Below are 22,058 nucleotides of genomic sequence, written 5' to 3'. Positions count from 1 at the left end.
TCCATCTTGCCATGCTAGACATTCTCTTTGAATGATGCCCACCTCTTTCTTTCTTGCTCGCTTATGCCTTGTTCCTGCCCATCATCTCTCAATGCCACCTTGAGCCAGTTCCTCTTCCTCTCCACTTATTCTGTTGCTTGTTTTTGCCCTGTTGCTTCTTCACAGAGACAGATGACTCCGCTGTCTTCGTGGTGGGGACAGTCCTGTACCGAAACCTGGGTGGGATCCTCTCCCTTCAGAGGTAAGGCTGATGCACGTGTTTGTGGAATGAGTTGGGAGTGGGTAGTCCATTGGTCAGTCATGGGAGTCTTAGAACAGAGGTGACAAATCATTCCATGACCAACCTTACATAGTTGGACTCCCAGATATGTTCTTGGGAGTTGCATATGGTTGAGAAGCAAGCAGAAGTGAGGGAGGGGGTCAGTCCACTTATTCACCAGCAGATCTGGATCTAGGGATCAGGAATGTTGACAAAGAGTATCCAAGTTATGGTTACCAGATGCCCCAGTTCCCAGCCTCCAGATTTACAAATCTGTCCCTGGAATGTCCCCGGATTTCATTTAATGTCCCCGGATTTATATTTTGGGTGTTGTAGATTTATTAGTAGGGAATGAATGTTGTGTGATTGGTTCAACAGCACAAGACACATCATATGGGGACTTCTGGCGAGGCAAAATGGCGGGCGCCACGGCAGCGAACAGCTCCTGAAGCCAGCCAGAGCCAGCTGTGCTATAGGCTGGCTCCAGGCTGCTGAGACTCCCGCTGCTACTGCCACTGTCGAGGGGGAAGCGGGGACGCCCGGCGCGTCAACTGGGGGAACCGCTAACTCCCCCCTCGTGACCCAAATCAAGCTGGGTGTGAGAGCGCCCGGCCACCTGGCTGACTGCCAAGCAGAGCTCTGGGGCCAGGAAAACCCTGGAGCTGACACAGGGAGAAGGAGGAGAGGAGAAAGAGAAGGAAGAGAGTGAAAGAGGAAGGAGACAAAAAGAGGTGAGCTCCGACCTTGTCAAGCTGCTGCTGCCGCTGAGGAAAAGAGGTAGGAGAGCACCGAGAGGGCAAGGACATGTGGCCGAGCCCAGGCCCGACCCAAGCCTACTCCACGGTGGCTAGTGCTCCAAGAGAGCAGGTCGGGGCCCAGAGGAGACCACAGAAGAGAAGATATTACTTCTTAATATTTTTTTTAAAAATAACATTTTAAAAAATAACTTTTTCTCCCTCATTCTTTAAAAGAAGTGTCCCCGGATTCTTTGGGGAAAAAATCTGGTAACCTTAATCTAAGTATTAAGATAAGGGAGTGATTTCTAGCAGCCGACGAGAGGGATGTTGCTTAACCCTTACCCTACCAGTGATCTCCTAGGACTCCCTTATCCCAGGTTCCTTCCCTCCAGCTAAGGCTCTGGGTGCATTTTTGCCACATCACATGAACCATCAGCTGGGGAAGGAAGTCTCAAGAGGAAAGCAAGAGAAGGCTTAAGCATTCTCTCCCACCAGCCGTTTCTCCACTGCTAACCAGACCACTCCTCCCTACTGCTCCTTTTCAGCTGCTCATCAGCAACTTGGGATCTCAGACCTGCTGAATGTGCAGTTTGGTCCTTAAAGGCCACAATGTCATATTGCACAGAGTTGAAACATGATGTAGTGCCCTTATAGGTCTCAGTGAAAACATTGACTTAGAATCATAGAATTGTAGAGTTGGAAGGTACACCCAATTGTCTAGTCCAACAATTGTAGATGCACGTAGTTTGGATCGGCATCTATTTAGACATCTGTCTGGGCTTTTGAATGCAAACTCAGAAGCTCTGGCCAGCCAACTGCGCACAGGGCAAGCAACGGCGGTTTGGATCTGTGCATTTCAATGGCAAATGTGATGTGTAATTGCAAGCAGCAATGCATGTGGGATGTGGAACAAGGATTTGGAACTGCTCTTTGAGAACCAGCTGCCTGCTTTGATGGACAAGTGTCCTGAAAATGATCATGTGGGAAAGGCAGGGATATTTACAAAAAAAGGGGACATCTTTGTGCATACTCCCTAGGGCAGAGGATTCTTCCAAGTTCCCTCTCTGTGGGGTTCCTCTTGAAGAGTGTCTCATGTGCTCTCTGGAGGTATTTTTTGTGATGCTTTGGGAGCACTCCTGCACAGCCATCCTGCTGTGTGCTTCCAACTTCTTCTGTGCTGCCTTGGGGCTTGTGAGTCTCTGCAATCTCTGATGGTAACAGAGAGATCTCTCTGTTCTACGTCTCACTTTCCCTGCCTCTCCTCTCTGAGGCCGAGGCAGGTACTGAGGCAGCAAATTAAGCCTCCCTCTGGCACCTTCAAGATTCGTTCTGCACTGATTAGCATGAGAGCGTTTCCTGTAAATTCCAGGCCTTTGCTCCCGGCTGGTTATCATTGAAGCTACCTGCAGATTTGAAGCTGCATCTAGGCTTGGGACTTGTGAGCAGATTAGTGAGCAAATAGTCTATACTCTCTGATGTCCCCTCTGTGGGATTCGCTTGGGAGATCAATCCCCGGGCGGAGATGTGAATTAAATGCAGCAAGCCATAAACAAATGCGGTGTTAAAAGGTGATTACACGTCTTTGGTAACTGTGCAGTGTCGCAGGTGAGGTTGTGAGCTGGACAGACGCCTGGTTCCAATCCTGCCACAACCATGAACTCAGTAGGTGTCCTTTGGGAAGTGGCCACGCAACCCTATCCCATCTGTGAAATGTTGACAGTGAAACAACACACCACCTGCAAAGTAGTTACAGCATCCTATCATCTCAGAAAGACGTGTGGTTAGCAGTCCTCCAGTGCCAGAGATTAGCTGAGTCTGTTGGCAATTGCAAGCACCTCTGCCAGACTTTTGGGATTTTGAGCTGATCTGGAGCTAGTGATTTTCCAGGTCGGTCACTTGATGAGGGTCTCAGGGCCCCTCACCAGTCTGACCTACAGCCAGGCAGAGGCAGGTCAGGAGAAGAGGCTGGCAGTGCTGATGCTGCAAAGAAGATGAAGTTTGGTACCAACTCTGTTTTCAAGTATGGGCCTTGTATTGAGAGGAGTAGATGGAAGGATATTGCATACAAAGCTAGGATTCCAAAGTTCAGCTGTTTTAATATTTTGCGGTTGTTTTAATGTGGCGTACAGCTTGTGATCTGCCTAGGATGAAGGGCAGGGAATCAATTTCACAAATACATAAATAAAATAAATCTAGCACCTCCTTTCCCCATACGAGCCTACCCATTCATTAAAGGCGCCCTTAAGTCCAAACACCAGTTCCCTTCCCTGAGTAGCCCAGTCTCCAGAGATTAGGCAGATAGTTTTCTCTGTGGTGGGACCCCATTTGTAGTACAGGCAATCCCTGTTTTAGGCATGACCAATATATGTGGGATCATACACACAAATAGCGCCAAACCCAGAAGTGACTGAGAATGTCATAAAAGACATCACTAAAAGGGCAGGGCAGAGCAGGGATGGAACAGGATGGAGCGCGGTGTTTGATTGCATGCTATTGCATGCAAACATGCATTGACCCAGAGCACAACACCTACACAAATCAGGGGCCTGTACAATCGCGTTCAATAAACACACAAGACGTAACCGGCTGTACGTTTGAAGAAGTAATATATACTATTCATTGCATTGAATTGTAGATTTCAACAGAAGTAGTTCATAAAGTTCAACGAAAAATGGAGAAGACCCAGTGGATCTGTTCATTCTCTAATAGGTGTCTATTTCACTTGTCTGTTCATAGAGTCCGACAATCCACATGAAAGGTTGTTGCAGTTCCACAGAATTCTTTCACAGAGTCTAAGACAAGGATTTCTGGAATATTAGCCTTGTTTCGCCATCCTAGGCTTCATCAGTAGAACAAGCATATGTAACATTACAGGACAGTGGATCTTATAGCATAGTACAACTTGTCTTAGTCTCTGTGAAAGGATTCTGTGGAACTGCAACAACCTTTTTTGTGGATTATACAAACTCCTTGGCAATATCTCCACGGCAGCATAAACTGTGGCATTCGCCTTCACAAGAGGTAGTGATGGCCATCAACTTCAGAAGAAAATTAGACAGATTCATGGGGGCTGTCAATGGCTACTTGTTATGATGGCTATGATCAGAGGCAGTAATGCTTCTGTATACTAGTAGATTGTTGGGAATCAGAAGTAGAGAGAAGGCTGTTGCACTAATATTCTCCTTGTGGGGTTCTTATAGAGTCATCTGGTTGGCCACTGTGAGAACAGGATGCTAATAGAGATGAACCTTTAACCTGATCCTGCTCTTTGCTATGTTCTTATCTGCCTACAAGCTTTTATTATTATATGTTTCTCATTTAGTCACCTGGTTGCTTTGTTCTCTTAAGCTTCTGGGTAACAATATCGTGATTTTCGCTGCTGGCCTTTTGTCTCCTTGTATTTATTTCATTGTTCCAACATTGCTGTTTAATCCATCAATTTTAAAGTGTGCCATGCTGATCGCAAACTGCCTTGGGCAGATTTTGGGCAAAGGTGGAATCACGACACTTGAACATGAATAACGTCATGGGAGTTTCTCTCCATTGCTGTGACTTCTCCCCATTCTGCCTCTTCGCTGCCTTTTGACATGCTGTGTTTTCTCCCTAGAAATACTACAGTTCTGAATTCCAGAGTCATCTCTGTGACTGTGAAACCAGCTCCCCGCTCACTGCTCACCCCAATGGAGATTGAGTTCTCCCATTTGTACAATGTAAGCACCTACTTCGCTAAAAAGGAAAATGTTGCTGATAAAAATGAAGTTCAATATAGCCGCCACCCCAAAACCCTATGATATCTGAGCCTAGGAAGAAACACCATATTTTGAGAGGTTGGATGTTTTTTGGGGGGAGGTGGGTAAACTTGAAAAGAGAAATGTATGGGTTGCTTTGTTTTTAAATGGTAAAGGCGTATAGAAAGGTTGGGATCATCTAGATCCCCTATGATCTTCTAGATCAGTTGTCTCCAAGGCTGGGTCCCCACATGTTGTAGGACTACAATTTCCATCAACTTGATCTTTGGCTCAGCTGGGACTGATGGGACTTGGAGTTTGACAACAGCATCTGAATTAACATCTGAAGGGCTGACACATGGAAGATGGAACAAGCTAGTTTTCTGCTGCTCCAGAGGGTCAGACCCAAACCAATGGATTCAAATTACAAGAAAGGAGATTCTGACTAAACCTTAGGAAGAACTTTCTGACAGTGGGAGCTATTCAACAGTGGAACAGACACCTGTGGAAGGTGTTGGGCTCTCCTTCGTTGGAGGTCTTTGCATGGAGGTTGGATGGCCATCTGTCAGGGATTCTTCAGCTGTAGTTCCTGCATTTCAGGGTATTGGACTAGATGACCCTTTGCATCCCATTCAACTCTACAATTTCTATTTACATCTGGGGACACTGAACGATGAAGACCTCTACTCTAGATGTTGCTGGGTGACAGATCCCATCAGTTCCTGAACATTGGCTCTGCTGGCAAGGGCTGATGGGAGCTGGGGGCCAACAACACCGGGAGAGTCATTGGTTCCCCAACTGTGGTTTAGAGGAAGCTGAGTTTGGGAGTTCACTCATATGGAGCAACAGGAAGTGTGACTGGGCTAGACTTCCTACCAGGATGCCCTAAAGGCCTCTGAGGCAGGAGAGGGAGGTGGAAATGGGGCAAACTAAAGTTTCCATGGGACTAGTTTTGCTTCACCTGGATAATAATTCAAGTACATGTTATGCTGTATTTAAGCAGATCTCTCAGTCAACTATTCAACACCAGCTCTTTTCTCTTTCCTCTTTTTTCATACTGGCAGGGAACTACCAACCAGACCTGCATCCTATGGGAGGAAACTGATGTGTAAGTTCAGTGGGTTATTTTTCTCTCTGTTGGATCAAGAAAAAGAATCATTTATTCATCGGGTGGGGGAAGGTTGCCGTTGTGGAGTGTATTTGCAACACAGAAGGAATGGTCGGACACCCTTTGTTTCTTAACTCACACGATCGGATAGTCCTTCCTATTCATCCCCACTCTGATCTGTGCCCATCTTATGGTGTCAGGGAATTTCAACAAAAACTTAAAACAGGACTGGAAAGGGCTTGTGTTTGCTTTTTCATCCCATGCCCAGAACAAACACCAACCCATCAAATGCAATGAGTATTCACTCTTGTGGTTGCAGTTTGCAAATTATTTGTAATGGTTCTCATTCCCTTCCCCTTCCATTTGTACAGTGGTACCTCAGGTTAAGAACTTAATTCATTCCAGAGGTCCATTCTTAACCTGAAATGGTTCTTAACCTGAGGCGTGTTTCGCTAATGGGGCCTCCCGCTGCCGCTGTGCCACTGGCACGTGATTTTCATTCTTATCCTGGGGCAAAGTTCTTAACCTGGGGCCACCACTTCCTGGTTAGCAGAGTTTGTAACCCAAAGCGTTTGTAACCCAAAGCGTCTGTAACCCGTGGTACCACTGTACTGTGTTTCCTTTACACTGAAATGAATGTGGCAGAGCAACATAATGGTAATGTACGTTACGGAATATTTGTAATCAATTGCATACTGTAAGTTCAGCAAACAGCCCATGTGCCCACTGCAAAATCAATTATTGAGATTCTCAAAATTAAACCATAAGGAAGGGAGAGCGGAACACAGGGGAAGCGCCAACCCAAGGAACGCAACTGGCTGAGGGAAAGCAGCTCTCCCCTTTCTTATGGATGCTTCATAAATTAAAACTTTAATGTGGACATATAAAAGGTTTTATGATTGCGCATAAGATTCTAGCTCATGTGCCTTGCATAGCACATCTTCCCATGCTGAGGAAGTGGGATTGATGATTGCTCCCTGCTTGTGGCCACTGACTCAGTGCTCAACATGCATCTGCTCTCTTGCAAAATGCAACGGAATCCTTTGTTTCCTTTGGCATTCTGCAGAAAGGTCAATTGGTTCATTTGTGTGGCCATGTGCAGCTCTTTGCAGCCTAGACTGTCCTGTGATGCAGGAGGGCAGAGGGTGTGTGTGTGTGTGTGACTGGGGAGCCAGAATCTGGAGGCTCACACGATTGCCAGGTAGTTCGTTGGGGGAAACCTTTATAGAAAGCAAACACCATCAGATCAAAGGCAAGGGCAGGTGATCAGGAGTCAAGGAGTGGGGGAATCAGCCTTAAAATGGAGTGTTTATGGTCTTGGCCTTGAGGTCTTCAGACTTCAAAGGCAGCCCCATATAGAACATGTTCAACTAGGAAGTTACCACCGCAAAGGGGTCATAGCTGGCAAATCAACCTGGTCTGGGAAAAGGCCACTGAGGCCACCTGGGCCTCCAGTGAGAATGTCGAAATGAGGAGCACCCCACAAACTACCAACCTGCTCTTTCCAGGTGGGTACAACCCCATCCAGGGTGGACTACCTCTCCACTTGCAGGACATGAGATCCTGAGACACATAACACCTTTGTCTAGAAGGGCACTGATATGCTTACAGCTACCTTTGGCAACAGGTTCAGCCACATAGTTAGTATATGGGATGCAGGTGGCACTGTGGTTAAACCACAGAGCCTAGGACTTGCCAATCAGAAGGTCGGTGGTTCGAATCCCTGCGACAGGGTGAGCTCCCGTTGCTCGGTCCCTGCTCCTGCCAACCTAGCAGTTTGAAAGCACGTCAAAGTGCAAGTAGATAAATAGGTACCGCTCCGGCGGGAAGGTAAACAGCGTTTCTGTGCGCTGCTCTGGTTCGCCAGAAGCGGCTTAGTCATGCTGGCCACATGACCCGGAAGCTGTACGCCGGCTCCCTCGGCCAATAAAGCAAGAGGAGTGCCGCAACCCCAGAGTCGGCCACAACTGGACCTAATGGTCAGGGGTCCCTTTACCTTTTACCTTCGGCAACAGGTTCAGCTACATAGTTAGCATAGTATCGAGCCAGGTCCATTTTAATAACTCTTGTAAGGGTTGTTTAAATACACAGATCATGACGGGTTGTCCCTTAAAGCTCCAGTTCCTGAGACACCTGGCTTTATTTGCAGGTTTGTGTCCCTCTTTCTCAAAAAAAGAAATCCTAACATGAAGTGTCTGAATCCTTTTCTTAAAAAACAAGAAGGGACATGGCGGGGGGGGGGGAGAATCCTACAATCCATCATGCGCTCATTTGCATTTAGATAGATATTTAAGCTGCATTGTTAATAATGGCTCTTTGATTTAATAAATCCAGCCTGCTTGGGTGACTGCATGTCGCTCTGGTGAGCTAGCCCTCCCCTTCTTCCTCCTCCATGCCCCGCCTTTTATATTTGAATTGGACAAGCTGGGGGAGCCAACGCTTGTTTGTGTTTAGAATAGCGCGTGTGATTAATGAGCTTTGCAGAAGCTGGCAGAATTGAAAGCTGCGAGCCTGGAACAATTCTGGGTTACGCCGCTGTGTGTTTCCAGGGGTGTTCATAGGAAGTAATTATTAACTGCTTAGCGGCACAGTTTGAGTGGATGTCGCGGCAAACGCCTTCCCCCATTGCCTTGAAAGGCTGCCAAATCTCCTCTGGAGTAAAACTCTGGGAAGGCTTCCTTTAGCGTGGCTCATAAGGATGCAGCCTCCTCAATGTGGAGGAAGATCAGGGTTTGTCCAGGATGAAGAGAGTAATAGTGTCATTGTTCTCTTCTGCCTTGGTCAGACCACACCTGGGGTCCTGTGTCCAGTTCTGGGCACCACAGCTTAAGGAGGATATTGATAAACTGGAAGGTGTGCAGAGGAGGGTGACCATGATGGTCAAAGGTCTGAAAACCAAGCCTGATGAGGAGCAGTGAAGGAGTTGGGTATGTTTAGCCTGGAAAAGAGGAGATGGTAACCATCTTCAGATATCTGAAAGGCTGTCACATGGAAGATGGAGCGAGTTTGTTTTCCACAGTTCCAGAGGATAGGAACAGACCTAATGGATTCAAGTTACGAGAAAGGAGATTCTGACTAAAACTTAGGAAGAATATTCTGAAGATAAGAGTTGTTGAACAATGGGATGACCCACCTCCTAAGGTTGTGGACTCTCCTTCACTGGAGGTCTTAAGTAGAGGTTGGGTGGCCACCTGCCAGGTCTTCTTTAGCTGTGATTCCTGTATTGCAGGGTGTTAGGTCTCTTAGTCTCAATTCTGTTATTCTAGGCTGGTGGGGAAGTGTTGGGATTTGCAGTTCAAAGAGGAGGAACTGGAAGGGTGGGCCACAGGGGAAATTCTCATATCCCCATGGTCATCCTTCTAAGAAACTGCAGAGGGCCTTCTCGGTAGTGGGACCCGCCCTGGTTCCCTGTAACTTGGCATCTTGCAGTGAGGGAACAGCCAGCAGGCCCTCAGCAGAAAGATGGGAGTAATGTGTGTGAGAAGTGAATTCTCTGGAGGCAGCGCCTGATGCAAATGTACACCTTAAATATCTTGATTCTCAGAACATCAGGTGAAGATTGGGGGGGGTGGATGTGAAGCCTCTTTTTCTGTTAAGTGCCTTATTCCCTTGTGGATAATTGGCCAGGGGCCATACACACACAGTGGTTGAAGCAGCAGCAAAATGTGTAAAGGAAAAGACCTGAAATAGGCAAGTCTGTCTGTCTCTGACACTCCGTTTTCTTCCTCTCCCATTCTCTATTTAATAAGAATAATAAATTTTATTTACACCCTGCCTTCCCCAGCCAGAGCCGGGCTCAGGGCAGCTAACACCAATAAAATCACAGTAAAAACATAATGGGGGGAAAGAGAAGGGGCGGGGGGACCCAATTTAAAATACAGGTTAAAATGCAATTTAAATTGCGGCCTCATTTTAAAGTAGCCGATAAATCAACACCATAAGGGAAGGGAAATATAAGGGTCAGGCTGAGTCCAAACCTCCTCTGTGGAACATCCTACCACCAGATGTCAAAGAGTAAAACAATTACCAGACTTTTAGAAGACATCTGAAGGCAGCCCTGTTTAGGGAAGCTTTTAATGTTTAATAGGTTATTGTATCTTAATATTCTGTTGGAAGCCACCCAGAGTGGCTGGGGAAACCCAGCCAGATGGGCGGGGCATAAATACTAAATTATTGTTATTATTACAGTGGTACCTCAGGTTAAGTACTTAATTCGTCCCAGAGGTCTGTTCTTAACCTGAAACTGTTCTTAACCTGAAGCACCACTTTAGCTAATGGGGCCTCCTGCTGCCGCCGCGCTGCAGGAGCAGGATTTCTGTTCTCATTCTGAAGCAAAGTTCTTAACCTGAAGCACTATTTCTGGGTTAGTGGAGTCTGTAACCTGAAGCGTATGTAACCCGAGGTACCACTGTATGATTTTCTGGGAAATTTTCTCGTGTGAAAGATCCAATGGAAATGAACGAAAGGAGGACTATTCAGGCATCTCCCCTCCCCTCCACACTGCGTGAGGGACAACAATGCCCCCACTCCATTTATTCTCTTCCCATATGCCCCCCTTTAAAGAGGCCAGCTATGGCAAGGTGCAAAATTTCTGATGTAAAGGGTGTAATCATGCCATGGAAACAGAGGTCTGGTGATTCTGTCTCCCTCCCTCCCCTCTGAATTAAGTTCAGATCGGCATGTCCCAATTTTCCCTCCTCTCCAAACACTTGAGAAGAGGAAAACATCCCTTCTCTGTGCCCTCCCTCCTCTGAATACCTAACAATGCCCAGGGTTAGCTGGCTGGCCTGTGGCATTCAGTGCACCAACATGCCCTACATGTTGATGGAACAGGTTCCTCAATGCCAGGACTCTCAGCTCAGAGTGAAGATGGTGTTGTCGGTTCTCTTTTGCTCCTCTCATCTCTGCGTTGGTTGTGGGTGTTTGTCTTCCCGACTCCCACTTTATGCTCACTTTCCTGCTCTCCATCTCCCTTTTTAAGGGTCTGGGGGGGGGGAGGAGGAGACTACCCCCTCCCCACTCTTCTACCAACCTCCTTGGGAAGTGTCCAGTTTTCAGGCTCCTGGCTGCCTCCTGTTGTGCACCAGCAATGTGGGGGCCTCATTATGGGTTTCCATGCTTACGAGTCACATGGCATCTCTGAAGTGCTCAGGCCTCTGAGTTAGTCAGCTTTACTGGCCTTGAAGGTGGGGGGCAGGAATGGGACGGGACTGAGATGTGGAGAGAGAGAGAGAGAGAGAGAGAGAGAGAGAGAGAGGCAGGGAGGCGCCCACGGCAGTCTGCGGGAGGGAATAAATTAGCTCTGGCAATTTAACTGGAAGAGGCCACGGATCCCGAAAGCCGGAGAAAATATCCTCATCGAGGGAGGGTGCAAAGGAGTGAGGAGGAGATTGCAGCCACCCTGAACCAGGCCTCAGCTGAGAACTGCTGGTAGAGTATTATTAGTAGAGTATAATTAGTATTATTAGTAGAGTATAATTAGTATTATTAGTTACCTCTCCTTTCCCCTGGGGACCGGGGTGGCGAGTGGAGACACGATGGCTAAGAGCCATTGTTGACCCGACTGGCAGAGTTTTCTGGGCATCAGGTTTGAATGTGTGTCCTTCTTCAGCACACACATGGCGGCAAAAATGTGTCTTTCTCTGCAATTGATCCGTATGCATACCGCACAATTGTCCCGTTTTGACTGGGACATCACGGATTTAAAGAAGCCGTCTGATTGGATACTGAAATGTCCTGGGATCCATGCATCCACCCTTGGGCTTCTAATGCTGAGGAGCGCTTCCCCCTCTCCTCAGTATTTTTTTTAAATTTAGTGGGGAAAGAAGGAAGCCGCGGTGGCTGCTGGGAGAAGCCAGGCTCTCCTCCAATCAGAACGTGCGTTGGGGAGTGGAGCAATGTCAATGTGATGGGTTGGAGTGAGAAAGTGAGGACAACCCTCCGCTTCTCCTCTCGCAGCCCCAGAACCACTGGAGAGAGCAGAGCCCATGTACTAGGGATCTGCGAGCCTAGCGCCACTTCACCCACAGCTGGGGTGGTGGCTGTGCACAAGGAGAAGAGGACCTCACAGGCATTGTCCTGGATTTGGGCAGAGTTATGTTGGAGGGTTTGCAGAGGTGGTAACAGAGAGAGAGAGAGAGAGACAGTTGTGTTGTAAATTAGACAAATTCATGGTTTAGACAAATTTATGGATGGGACGCGGGTGGCGCTGTGGGTTAAACCACAGAGCCTAGGACTTGCCGATCAGAAGGTCGGCGGTTCGAATCCCCGCCATGGGGTGAGCTCCTGTTGCTCGGTCCCTGCTCCTGCCAACCTAGCAGATCAAAAGCACGTCAAAGTGCAAGTAGATAAATAGGTACCGCTCCGGCGGGAAGGTAAACGGCGTTTCCGTGCGCTGCTCTGGTTTGCCAGAAGCGGATTAGTCATGCTGGCCACATGACCTGGAAGCTGTACGCCGGCTCCCTCAGCTCCCTCTGTCAATAAAGCGAGATGAGCACCACAACCCCAGAGTCAGCCACGACTGGACCTAATGGGGTCCCTTTACAATGGGTCCCTTTAAATGGGTCCCTTTACCTTATGGATGGGAAAGCTCTTGACGGCTACTAGGCACGATGGCTCTACTCTGCCTCCCATCAGAGACAGCTATGCTTCTGAAAACTAGTTGCTCCCCAAGAGAGGGCTCTTGTGATCAACTCCTGCTTGCAGGCTTCCCAAAGGGATCTGGTCAGCCACTGTGAGAAGAAGACAATGGTCTAGATGGGGCTTTGGCCTGATCCAGGAGGTTGCTCTTTTGTTTTTATGGAACTGTGGAACTCGCTGCCAGAGGAGATAGTGGTAGCCACTGACTTTGAAAAAGGATCAGACCAATTCTTGGAGGATTCGCCATGATGGCTATGATTTGCCTCCAAGGCTGGAGGTAGCAATCCTTCTGAATGTCATTTGCTGGAAACTATAGGAGGAGAGAGGTCTCATGCCCCAGTCCAGCTTGCAGGTTTCCCAGTAGAGGCATCTGGTTGGCCTCTGAGAAGAGGATGTTGGACTAGATGGGTCGTTGACCTGAGCCAACGGGCTCTTATGTTCATAAATGGAACTCTGGTGATTTCAGGCTTTCTAATATCTGTGGTCACCCCACAGCAGTGAATATGCAGAATGTATCTGTTGTTGTTTATTCGTTTAGTCGTGTCTGACTCTTCATGACCCCATGGACCAGAGCATGCCAGGCACTCCTGTCTTCCACTGCCTCCTGCAGTTTGGTCAAACTCATGCTGGTAGCTTCGAGAACACTGTCCAACCATCTCATCCTCTGTCGTCCCCTTCTCCTTGTGCCCTCCACCTTTCCCAACATCAGGGTCTTTTCCATGGAGTCTTCTCTTCCCATGAGGTGGCCAAAGTCTTGGAGCCTCAGCTTCAGGATCTGACCTTCCAGTGAGCACTCAGGGCTGATTTCCTTCAGACTGGATAGGTTTGATATTCTAGCAGTCCATGGGACTCTCAAGAGTCTCCTCCAGCACCAGAATTCTAAAGCATCAATTCTTTGGCGATCAGCCTTCTTTATGGTCCAGCTCTCACTCCCATACATCACTACTGGGAAAACCATAGCTTTAACTATGCAGACCTTTGTTGGCAAGGTGATGTCTCTGCTTTTTGCAGATGTGTGCATGTATACCTTGTGTGTGGTGTACTTGTGGATAGGTAACTAAGGCTTTTTGCCTGAGGCTCCTCCCCCATCATGGATATTGTACATATGCAAGTCTTTCTAACTGACTATTTCGGAGCGGGCTCCCCATGGTCTCATATTCCCGCTGGAGGAGGTAAATTTGCTTTGCTCCGTAGACACATGGTAGAATCCCCACCCCCTTGCACACAGAGAGAATTGTGTGGTGCTTCATGAGTCTGGGACAGGCTGGCCCTGTAGCAGAGTGCACACACCGCTCCCCATATAACTCTTGAATTCATTGTTGCTCATGCAGCTTGCTAAGAATGCGCCAAGAATTGCTAATGCATTGGGAGTTCTTCTCAGCATTACTTACTTGACCCAGCAGACGGAAACAGCGGCGGTCAAATGCTCTGCCCAGACTCTTGAATGGCTTAACTTACAGGGGTTGGCTGAAACAGGAGTCAGCCAACAGGCATTTCAAATCCAGAGATCCCGAGTGCACATTGAATTTATTGTGAGGTTGCAATCTCTCCTTTTGAAATTTCAAGAAGGGTGCATGTGTTGGCCTCTGAATTTACTGCGAGGTTGTCATCTCTCCTTTGGCAATTGTAAAGTGTGTGGTTTTCTTGTTTTTTGAACTGGCATGGAAGAGTTAGCGGGTTGCCTTATATATGCCCTTTCGCTCCCCCCCCCCTTATCTTTTCTTTAAAAAATGGGATTTATATTCTGTCTCACGCCCACAAAGAGCATTCAGGGCAGTTTACAATGCACCATAAAACACACAATGAACTAAAGATGGGCAGTGCCTTATCCAATCAGTTCCAGCAAAGTGTCGAATGATTTTATTCAGCTCCACCAAAACCCTGGAATGGATAGCAGATTCTAGAATGGCTTCTGTAATTCACTCCAGCAGCCAGGTTGCTCTTATTACCTTCCGGACTCCGAGCCTGAGGGTTTCAAATCCAGAAAGGAAGCTTTTGGATCCAGCAATGAGTTAATCATCAACCAATCTTCTTCACTACACTGAGACCTTTGGGTATAGCAGGAGACTTTGTGAGATTTCCCATGCTCACCTCAGATTAATTGACCAGTTATTTTTCCTCTGCAAAGAAGTACAAAAAGTTGAGACTCAGAAGGTTGTATTCAATGTTGTTTTGAGCAGAGTAGACTCACTGAAATGGATGAAGCTAAGTTAGCCGCGCCCATTTGGATCTGCTCTGAGTAGGTCTTATACCGAATGCGAACCAGAATGTGGCCAAAAGTGTTTGCCGCCAGCCTTCACTTTTCTCATCTGGCAAATTCCTCTGATGGTGGTAGCAAGAGTGGAGCCAGATGGGAAGAAGAGAGGAGTGCAGAAGCAGGTTGTGCTGTGAGGCAGAGCCACAGAGCAAGCCTCTGGTGCCACTACTATGGAGCCGTCCTCCTGATTTTGGATGCTGCTGAGCTGGATTAAAGGTCAGGGCTGGGTAGATGCATCTCTTTACAGATGATAGATAGATTAGATAGATGATAGATAGATGATAGATAGATAGATAGATAGATAGATAGATAGATGATAGATAGATAGATGATAGAAAGATAGATAGATAGATAGATAGATAGATAGATAGATAGATAGATAGATAGATAGATGATAGATAGATAGATAGATGATAGATAGATAGATAGATATAGATAGATAGATAGATAGATAGATAGATCAAAAATCTATCTAACATATCAGTTCCAACAGTCATACAACATATCTTCTCATTTTATACAATATTTTAGACTTCCACCAACACCCCTGATGATTTTCTATTCTTTATCACTTATTCTGCATTTCTTAATTTCTATATTCCATTTAATTATCCTTAGCTAATTGTTCTCTTCATAGTCTTTCTTGCAGTATTTCAAATAATCCACTTTAAAAAACTTCTTGCAATCCTACTAGCGTAATCTGTTCATCACAATTACTTTTCAAATGGTTCCTATATTTATTCCAGTCTTCTAAGAATATCTGATCCTGCAGGTTTTGAATACTTCCTGTTAATTTATCTAATTCTGCATAGTCCATCAACTTCATCCTCCATTCTTCTTTCGTCGGTAGTTCTTCTTGCTTCCATTTTTGTGCCAATAATATTCTTGCTGCAGTCATTGCATATTAAAAAGAACTTACAATCCTGACTATTAATATCATCTCCTACAATGCCAAGTAAAAATGCTTCTGGTTTCTTAATAAATGTATATTTCAACATATTTTTCATCTCATTATATATCATTTCCCAGAAGCTTTTCACTTTTTTTTACATTCCCACCACATGTGATAAAAAGTTCCTTCCTTATCTTTACATTTCCGACATTTATTACTTATTTTATACATTTTAGCTTATTTTACTGGGGTGATATACCACCTATACATCATTTTCATCTGGTTAGATGAATCTCTGGAGCCCTGCTGGGTCCTCTGTACATCCCTTCCCTTGCCACTGCTTTGCCCCGCCCCATCAAGGTGAGATGTAGTCATGCCCAGTATTGGAAGGGCAGCTTCACCACCACACCAGCTGCAACTGGAACAACAATACTTGGCCATTTCCTTGCTTCCTTTCCCATGGGAATGGCCATTCCCTTGAGAGTTTCAATGAAAGGACCATGGCTCAGTGGTTCAATCCATCACATTCCCAGGTAGGGTTGGAGAAAGACCCCTGTCCCTGAGATCCACTTCTATTCAGCATAGACTTTATTGAGCTAAAGGTAAAGGAGCTTGGGACACTGGTGGTGCTGTGGTCTAAACCACCGAGCCTCTTAGGCTTGCCAATGGCGGTTTGAGTCCCCATGACGGAGTGAGCTCCCGTGTCTCTGTCCCAGCTCCTGCCAACCTAGCAGTTTGAAATCACACCAGCGCAAGTAGATAAATAGGTACCGCTGTGGCAGGAAGGTAAACAGAGTTTTCGTGTGCTCTGGTTTCCATCATGGTACCCTGTTGCGCCAGAAGCAGTTTAGTCATGCTAGCCACATGACCCGGAAAGCTGTCTGTGGACAAATGCAAGCTCCCTTGGCCTCAAAGTGAGATGAGCGCCACAACCCCATAACCACCTTTGACTGGACTTAACCGTCCAGGGGTCCTTTACCTTTTTTACCTTTTTATATCGAGCTGGATGGACTGATGATCTAGCTTTGCATAGGCATCTTCCTAGGTAGCAGCAGTGGATTATAAGCAACCACCCAAGCTGGAGAAGAATTTAGGGGTTCTAAATTCTCACCACTCCTTATAGGTGGGCTCTCCAAGTTCCTTGAAAAAGTTTCCATTGCCTCCAACAAGGGGTGCAAGTGGTAGTCTAACACAGCCCTCATTTTTTATATATATAAAAAACCCTTTCTCCTTGCTGGAAATAATTGATGTATACTTCTGCAATCATTTCACTTTCATCATTTAGTAATTCCTAGAAGTGGCATGCAGAAGGAACTGCTTTCAACACATAATTTTTTGTGTCTGAAGGCAAGCACTATCCTTCTTTCGCCTCTGAACAGTTTCCTTCAAAAATCTTAACATGTGGAACTCACCGATACAAGAAATGAATAGTATGCCTACTAGGCTTAAGGCCAGTCTTTGCCAACTCCCATCAGGTGTGGCCAGCCCATAGTTGCTGGGCTACTGGGAGTTGTAATCCGTGATCCAAAACAGCCGGAGGCCGCAGGATGGCAAAGCCTGCCTTAAATGATTCCATAAATCCACCGACAGCTATTAACTATGATGGATAAGTAAGCAAAGAAACCCCTGTGTTGCAAAGAGAATGTCAGCAATGTCTAGGCAACACAATGACCATGTACATACACAATAGACAATCTTTATAGAATTCCTTCAAACCATAACAAGTACAAAATGTAATCTTTAGACTCAAAGTCTCTGAAAATCTTTAAATGAAGCCAGGTACCAGACTTTGTAAGATGAAAGACAAGCTGTGAAGCTTTGTGTATTCGGCAAATATGATGTCCAACACTGAACAGTGATTCCAGATATTGACTACTGTTTCGTAGAATTCTTCGTCAGCGTGGTGGGAGGGTATAGAATTGCTTCATAAACCCATCTTATTTTGAATGAATGTGTGTAAATGAAAATATCAAATGCTGTTGAACAGTGCTCATGTAATAATGTGGTCACTTGTTGTGGTTTGAAGGAATTCTATAAAGATTGTCTATTGTGTGTGTACATGGTCATTGTGTTGCCTAGACATTAACTATGATGGAGGCAACAGTTGCTGTAACTGCAGGTGGGGAGAAGGCTGTTGTGGTCAAATCCTGCTTGTGGGTTTCACACAGATATCTGGTCACTGCTGTGAGAACAGGATGCTGGACCAGAATGGTCTGATCCAGCAGGCACTTCTTATGTTCTTCTATAGTAAAGATAAATTGAGACTATGTGTTTGGAGGGAGTGTATCTCTGAATGTCAGCCACCAGCATCAAACTGGAAGGATAATAACTTTCTTATAATAGTTTATAATAATAATTTATTATTTATACCCTGCCCATCTGGCTGGCTTTCCCCAGCCACTCTGGGCGGCTCCCAACAGAATATTAAAAACAATACAGCATCAGACATTAAAAACTTCCCTAAACTTCAGTTGTCTTTTAAAAGTAAAATAGTTGTTTATTGCCTTGACATCTGCTGGGAGGGTGTTCCACAGGGCAGGCACCACTACCTAGAAGGCCTTCTGCCTGGTTCCCTATAACCTCACTTCTCGCAGGGAGGGAACCACCAGAAGACCCTTGGAGCTGGACCTCAGGGGGTGGAGACGCTCCTTCAGGGATACTGGGCCGTTTAGGGCTTTAAAGGTCAGCACCAACACTTTGAATTGTGCTTGGAAACGTACTGGGAGCCAGTGTAGGTCTTTCAAGACCAGTGTTATGTGGTCTCGGCGGCCACTCCCAGTCACCAGTCTAGCTGCCGCATTCTGGATTAGTTGTATTTTCCGGGTCACCTTCAAAGGTAGCCCCACATGGAGCATTGCAGTAGTCCAATTGGGAGATAACTAGATCATGCACCACTCCCAATGACATCTGATTGGACACTGATGGAAGCAGAATGATTGGCTAGCTGGCCCTGGCTCTGATCCTGCGGGCCAATTATTATGCGATTGAAATCTTTGTACAAACCAAGCCCCACCCCCTGTTTTGCACAGATGGAACACTTTCTGTGTTTTCCCCTGGCAATAGATCCCTCTAGAAAACATAGATTTGGAGGTGAATTGGGAGCTGTGCTCTCTCTCTCAAGACCTGCCACTAGGGGGAGGCATCACTCACTCATGCACACTAAAGTTGTAGAAACTGTGACATTGAAAAAACCCCGAGTCAGTCCTTGGATTTCTTTTAGAATTGATTTTTTTCTTATGCATCATAAAGTGTTGGAATGAGAAATAGATTAGTGTAAAGGGAAAGCAATAACTGCACGCCCAGGGTAGTGTGTGTAAGTGTGATGGATTGAAGTCATTCTGTATCCCCTTAACACACACACACACACACACACACACACACACAGCAGATATGTGATCTTGTAGCTGGTATCTAAGGACCATACAGTGACCCATGACCCCCTCCCACAGAAAACCCACCTGCGACACAGGAACCATCAAGATGACTGAGAGGTAAAATGGTAGCAGTTGCACATTTCTAAAAATGGAGCAAGCTTGTTTCATGGATACTCTAGAGGAAAGAACTTGTTTTTTTTAAAAAAAAAATAATATTTTATTAAGTTTTAACAACAAAGAAATTCCAGAACAACAAACAGAAAAAAGAAAAAAAAAACACAAGAAAGTATAAAAACGCAAAAATACATAGTTACAAAATACAAAAATACAAACATTTAACATAAAAAGGAAAAAGAAAGAAAAAGCACACAACAATAAAACAAAAATCCCTCTTTTTTAATTTCTCATCTTTGATTAACTTATTTTCCTGACTTCCTCACGCCTCCCTTTTTTGTATCCCTTTTAAAAATTGGTTCAGCAAATTCATATCCTATTAGTTTATCCTTAATTGTTTTTCCTCACATATTATAGCTTCAAATTTTCATCTATTATCAATCCAATCTTACATTTTACTTTGTTGCTAGAGGAGAGAACTTGAACCAGTGGATTCAGATTACAATGAAGGAGATTCCCCAAAAAGGCACCAGGCAAAAAACATTTGACTTCTCCCAGGCCTTTGTCTATTTAATAATAATAATAATAATAATAATAATAATAATAATAATAATAATAATAATAATTTATCATTTGTAGCCCGCCCATCTGGCTGGGTTTCCCCAGCCACTCTGGGCAGCTTTCAACAGAATATTAAAATACAATAATCTATTAGACATTAAAAGCTTCCCTAAACTTGGCTGCCTTCAGATGTTTTCTAAAAGTCTGGTAGTTGTTCTTCTCTTTGACATCTGGTGGGAGAGTATTCCACAGGGTGGGTGCCACTACTGAGAAGACCCTCTGCCTGGTTCCCTGTCAACTTGGCTTCTCACAGCAAGGGAACCGTCAGAAGGCCTTTGGAGCTGGACCTCAGTGTCTAGGCAGAACGATGGAGATGGAGACACTCCTTCAGGTCTACTGGGACGAGGCCATTCAGGGCTTTAAAGATCAGCACCAACACTTTGAATTGTGCTTGGAAACATACTGGGAGCCAATGTAGGTCTTTCAAGACTGGTGTTATGTGGTCTCAGCGGCCGCTCCCAGTCACCAGTCTAGCTGCCACATTTCTGGATTAGTTGAACAATCTATGGCTTTTTGAACTACCATTATTTTTCCCCCTAATCCTCTTTTAAAGGCATCCAAGTTCCTAGCCATCATTGCCTCCTGTGGCAGGGAGTTCCACAGTTTAATTGTGTACTGTGTGGAAAAAAGCACTTTTTTTATCTGCCCTGAATTTTTCAACTTTCAGCTTTCTTGGACGTCCATGAGTTCTGTTGTTATGAGAGAGTGAGGAAAAAACAACAACGTTCCTCTTACCATGCCAGGCATTGGTTTGCAAAATTCCATCCTGACACCTCTTATTTGTCTTTTCTATGAGCTCAGAATTCCCAAACGATCCAACCTTTCCATGTAGGGTAGTCACTTCCTCCTCTTCATCATTTTGGTTGCCCTTTTCTGAACCTCTACAGTACAGTGGTACCTCGGGATACATATGCTTCAGGTTACATATGCTGCAGGTTACAGACTCCGCTAACCCAGAAATATTACCTCGGGTTAAGAACTTTGCTTCAGGATGAGAACAGAAATCGTGCTCCGGCGGCGGCAGCAGGAGGCCCCATTAGCTAAAGTGGTGCTTCAGGTTAAGAACAGTTTCAGGTTAAGAACAGACCTCCAGAATGAATTAAGTACTTAACCCGAGGTACCACTCTACCCTATTTGACTTGAGATGACCAGAACTGAACACAGTACAGTGGTACCTTGGGTTACAGACACTTCAGGTTACAGACTCTGCTAACCCAGAAATAGTACCTCGGGTTAAGAACATTGCTTCAGGATGAGAACAGAAATTGCACGGCGGCGGCACAGCGGCTGTGGCAGGCCCCATTAGCTAAAGTGGTACCTCAGGTTAAGAACAGTTTCAGGTTAAGAATGGGCCTCCAAAATGAATTAAGTAGTGGCACCCTCCCTGCGGAACGCCCTCCCACCAGATGTCAAAGAGAACAAGAACTACCAGACTTTTAGAAAACATCTGAAGGCAGCCCCATTTAGGGAAGCTTTTAATGTTTGATGCATTAGTGTATTTTAATATTTTGTTGGAAGCCACCCAGAGCGGCTGGCGAGGCCCTGCCAGATGGGCAGGGTATAAATAATAAATTATTATTACTATTATTATTATTATTATTATTATTATTATTATTATTATTATTATTATTCGATCTTAACCCGAGGTACCACTGTATTCCAAAAGTGGTTGCATTAAGATATATTGGCAGTTTCATTTTCAGTTCCATTCCTAATGACCCCTAGCGTGAAATTTGCCTTTCCCCCCAAACGAATCTATTAGCAGCAACATGATGCTTTTTTCAAGACTAATTTCACTGGGGAGGGAGGAGACCCCATGGGTGCCACAAAAGGCTTCTTTGGCTATATGAACTGATGGGCACGGCGTTGGCAGCCCTTGCCCTAGAACCATGGCATATCCCAACACATCACGCTCCCTGCAGTTCCGAGTAGTTCAACTCCCTAAGAAGCGTTGGCTTCTTAGCCGGCTGGCAAAGTGGATTAGTGCACAGTGACACACATGAGCCACAGCTGACAGCTGGGTCGATACTTAGCCCTGGCAGCTTCTTGGGACCGCAAGCGGGGTGGGGGTAGGGGGGTAAACTTGACATGCAGCTGACCTACTGCTGAGGAATTGCGATGCATAGTGTGTCAGGCTGTATGGCAGTAGGTGGCGCTGAGTCGCAGATGGAAGAGGCCTAGGAATGCAGAGGGTTGCTTCTGTGGTGCTGAACGGACAGCTCCAAATGTGCAGGGTTATTATTTTTCCCCCAGGAAAGGATTTATTAGAATTTGATTTGATCGGAGGTCAGATGGTGAAAGCAGGCAAATAACTGTTGCCACTAAGTCA

At 45.7% G+C, this 22,058-nt stretch overlaps 1 protein-coding gene across 3 annotated transcripts in view; it reads left to right on the top strand.

The window, feature by feature from the left end:
• The window catches only part of ADGRB1 (adhesion G protein-coupled receptor B1), a 393,844-nt gene that overhangs the window by 237,147 nt on the left and 134,639 nt on the right, over window positions 1–22,058 (top strand). For all 3 annotated transcript variants that reach the window (XM_081918643.1, XM_081918644.1, XM_081918645.1), the window contains exons 15-17: window positions 166–241; window positions 4,604–4,706; window positions 5,789–5,832. In XM_081918643.1, coding sequence (XP_081774769.1) covers window positions 166–241; window positions 4,604–4,706; window positions 5,789–5,832 — 223 coding nt within the window. The remainder of the gene's footprint in view (window positions 1–165; window positions 242–4,603; window positions 4,707–5,788; window positions 5,833–22,058) is intronic.

The sequence above is a fragment of the Podarcis melisellensis genome (genome assembly GCF_964234715.1).
Source record: "Podarcis melisellensis genome assembly, chromosome: 7".
Lineage (NCBI taxonomy): Eukaryota > Metazoa > Chordata > Lepidosauria > Squamata > Lacertidae > Podarcis > Podarcis melisellensis.
This window is presented reverse-complemented; position numbering and strand designations above follow the sequence as displayed.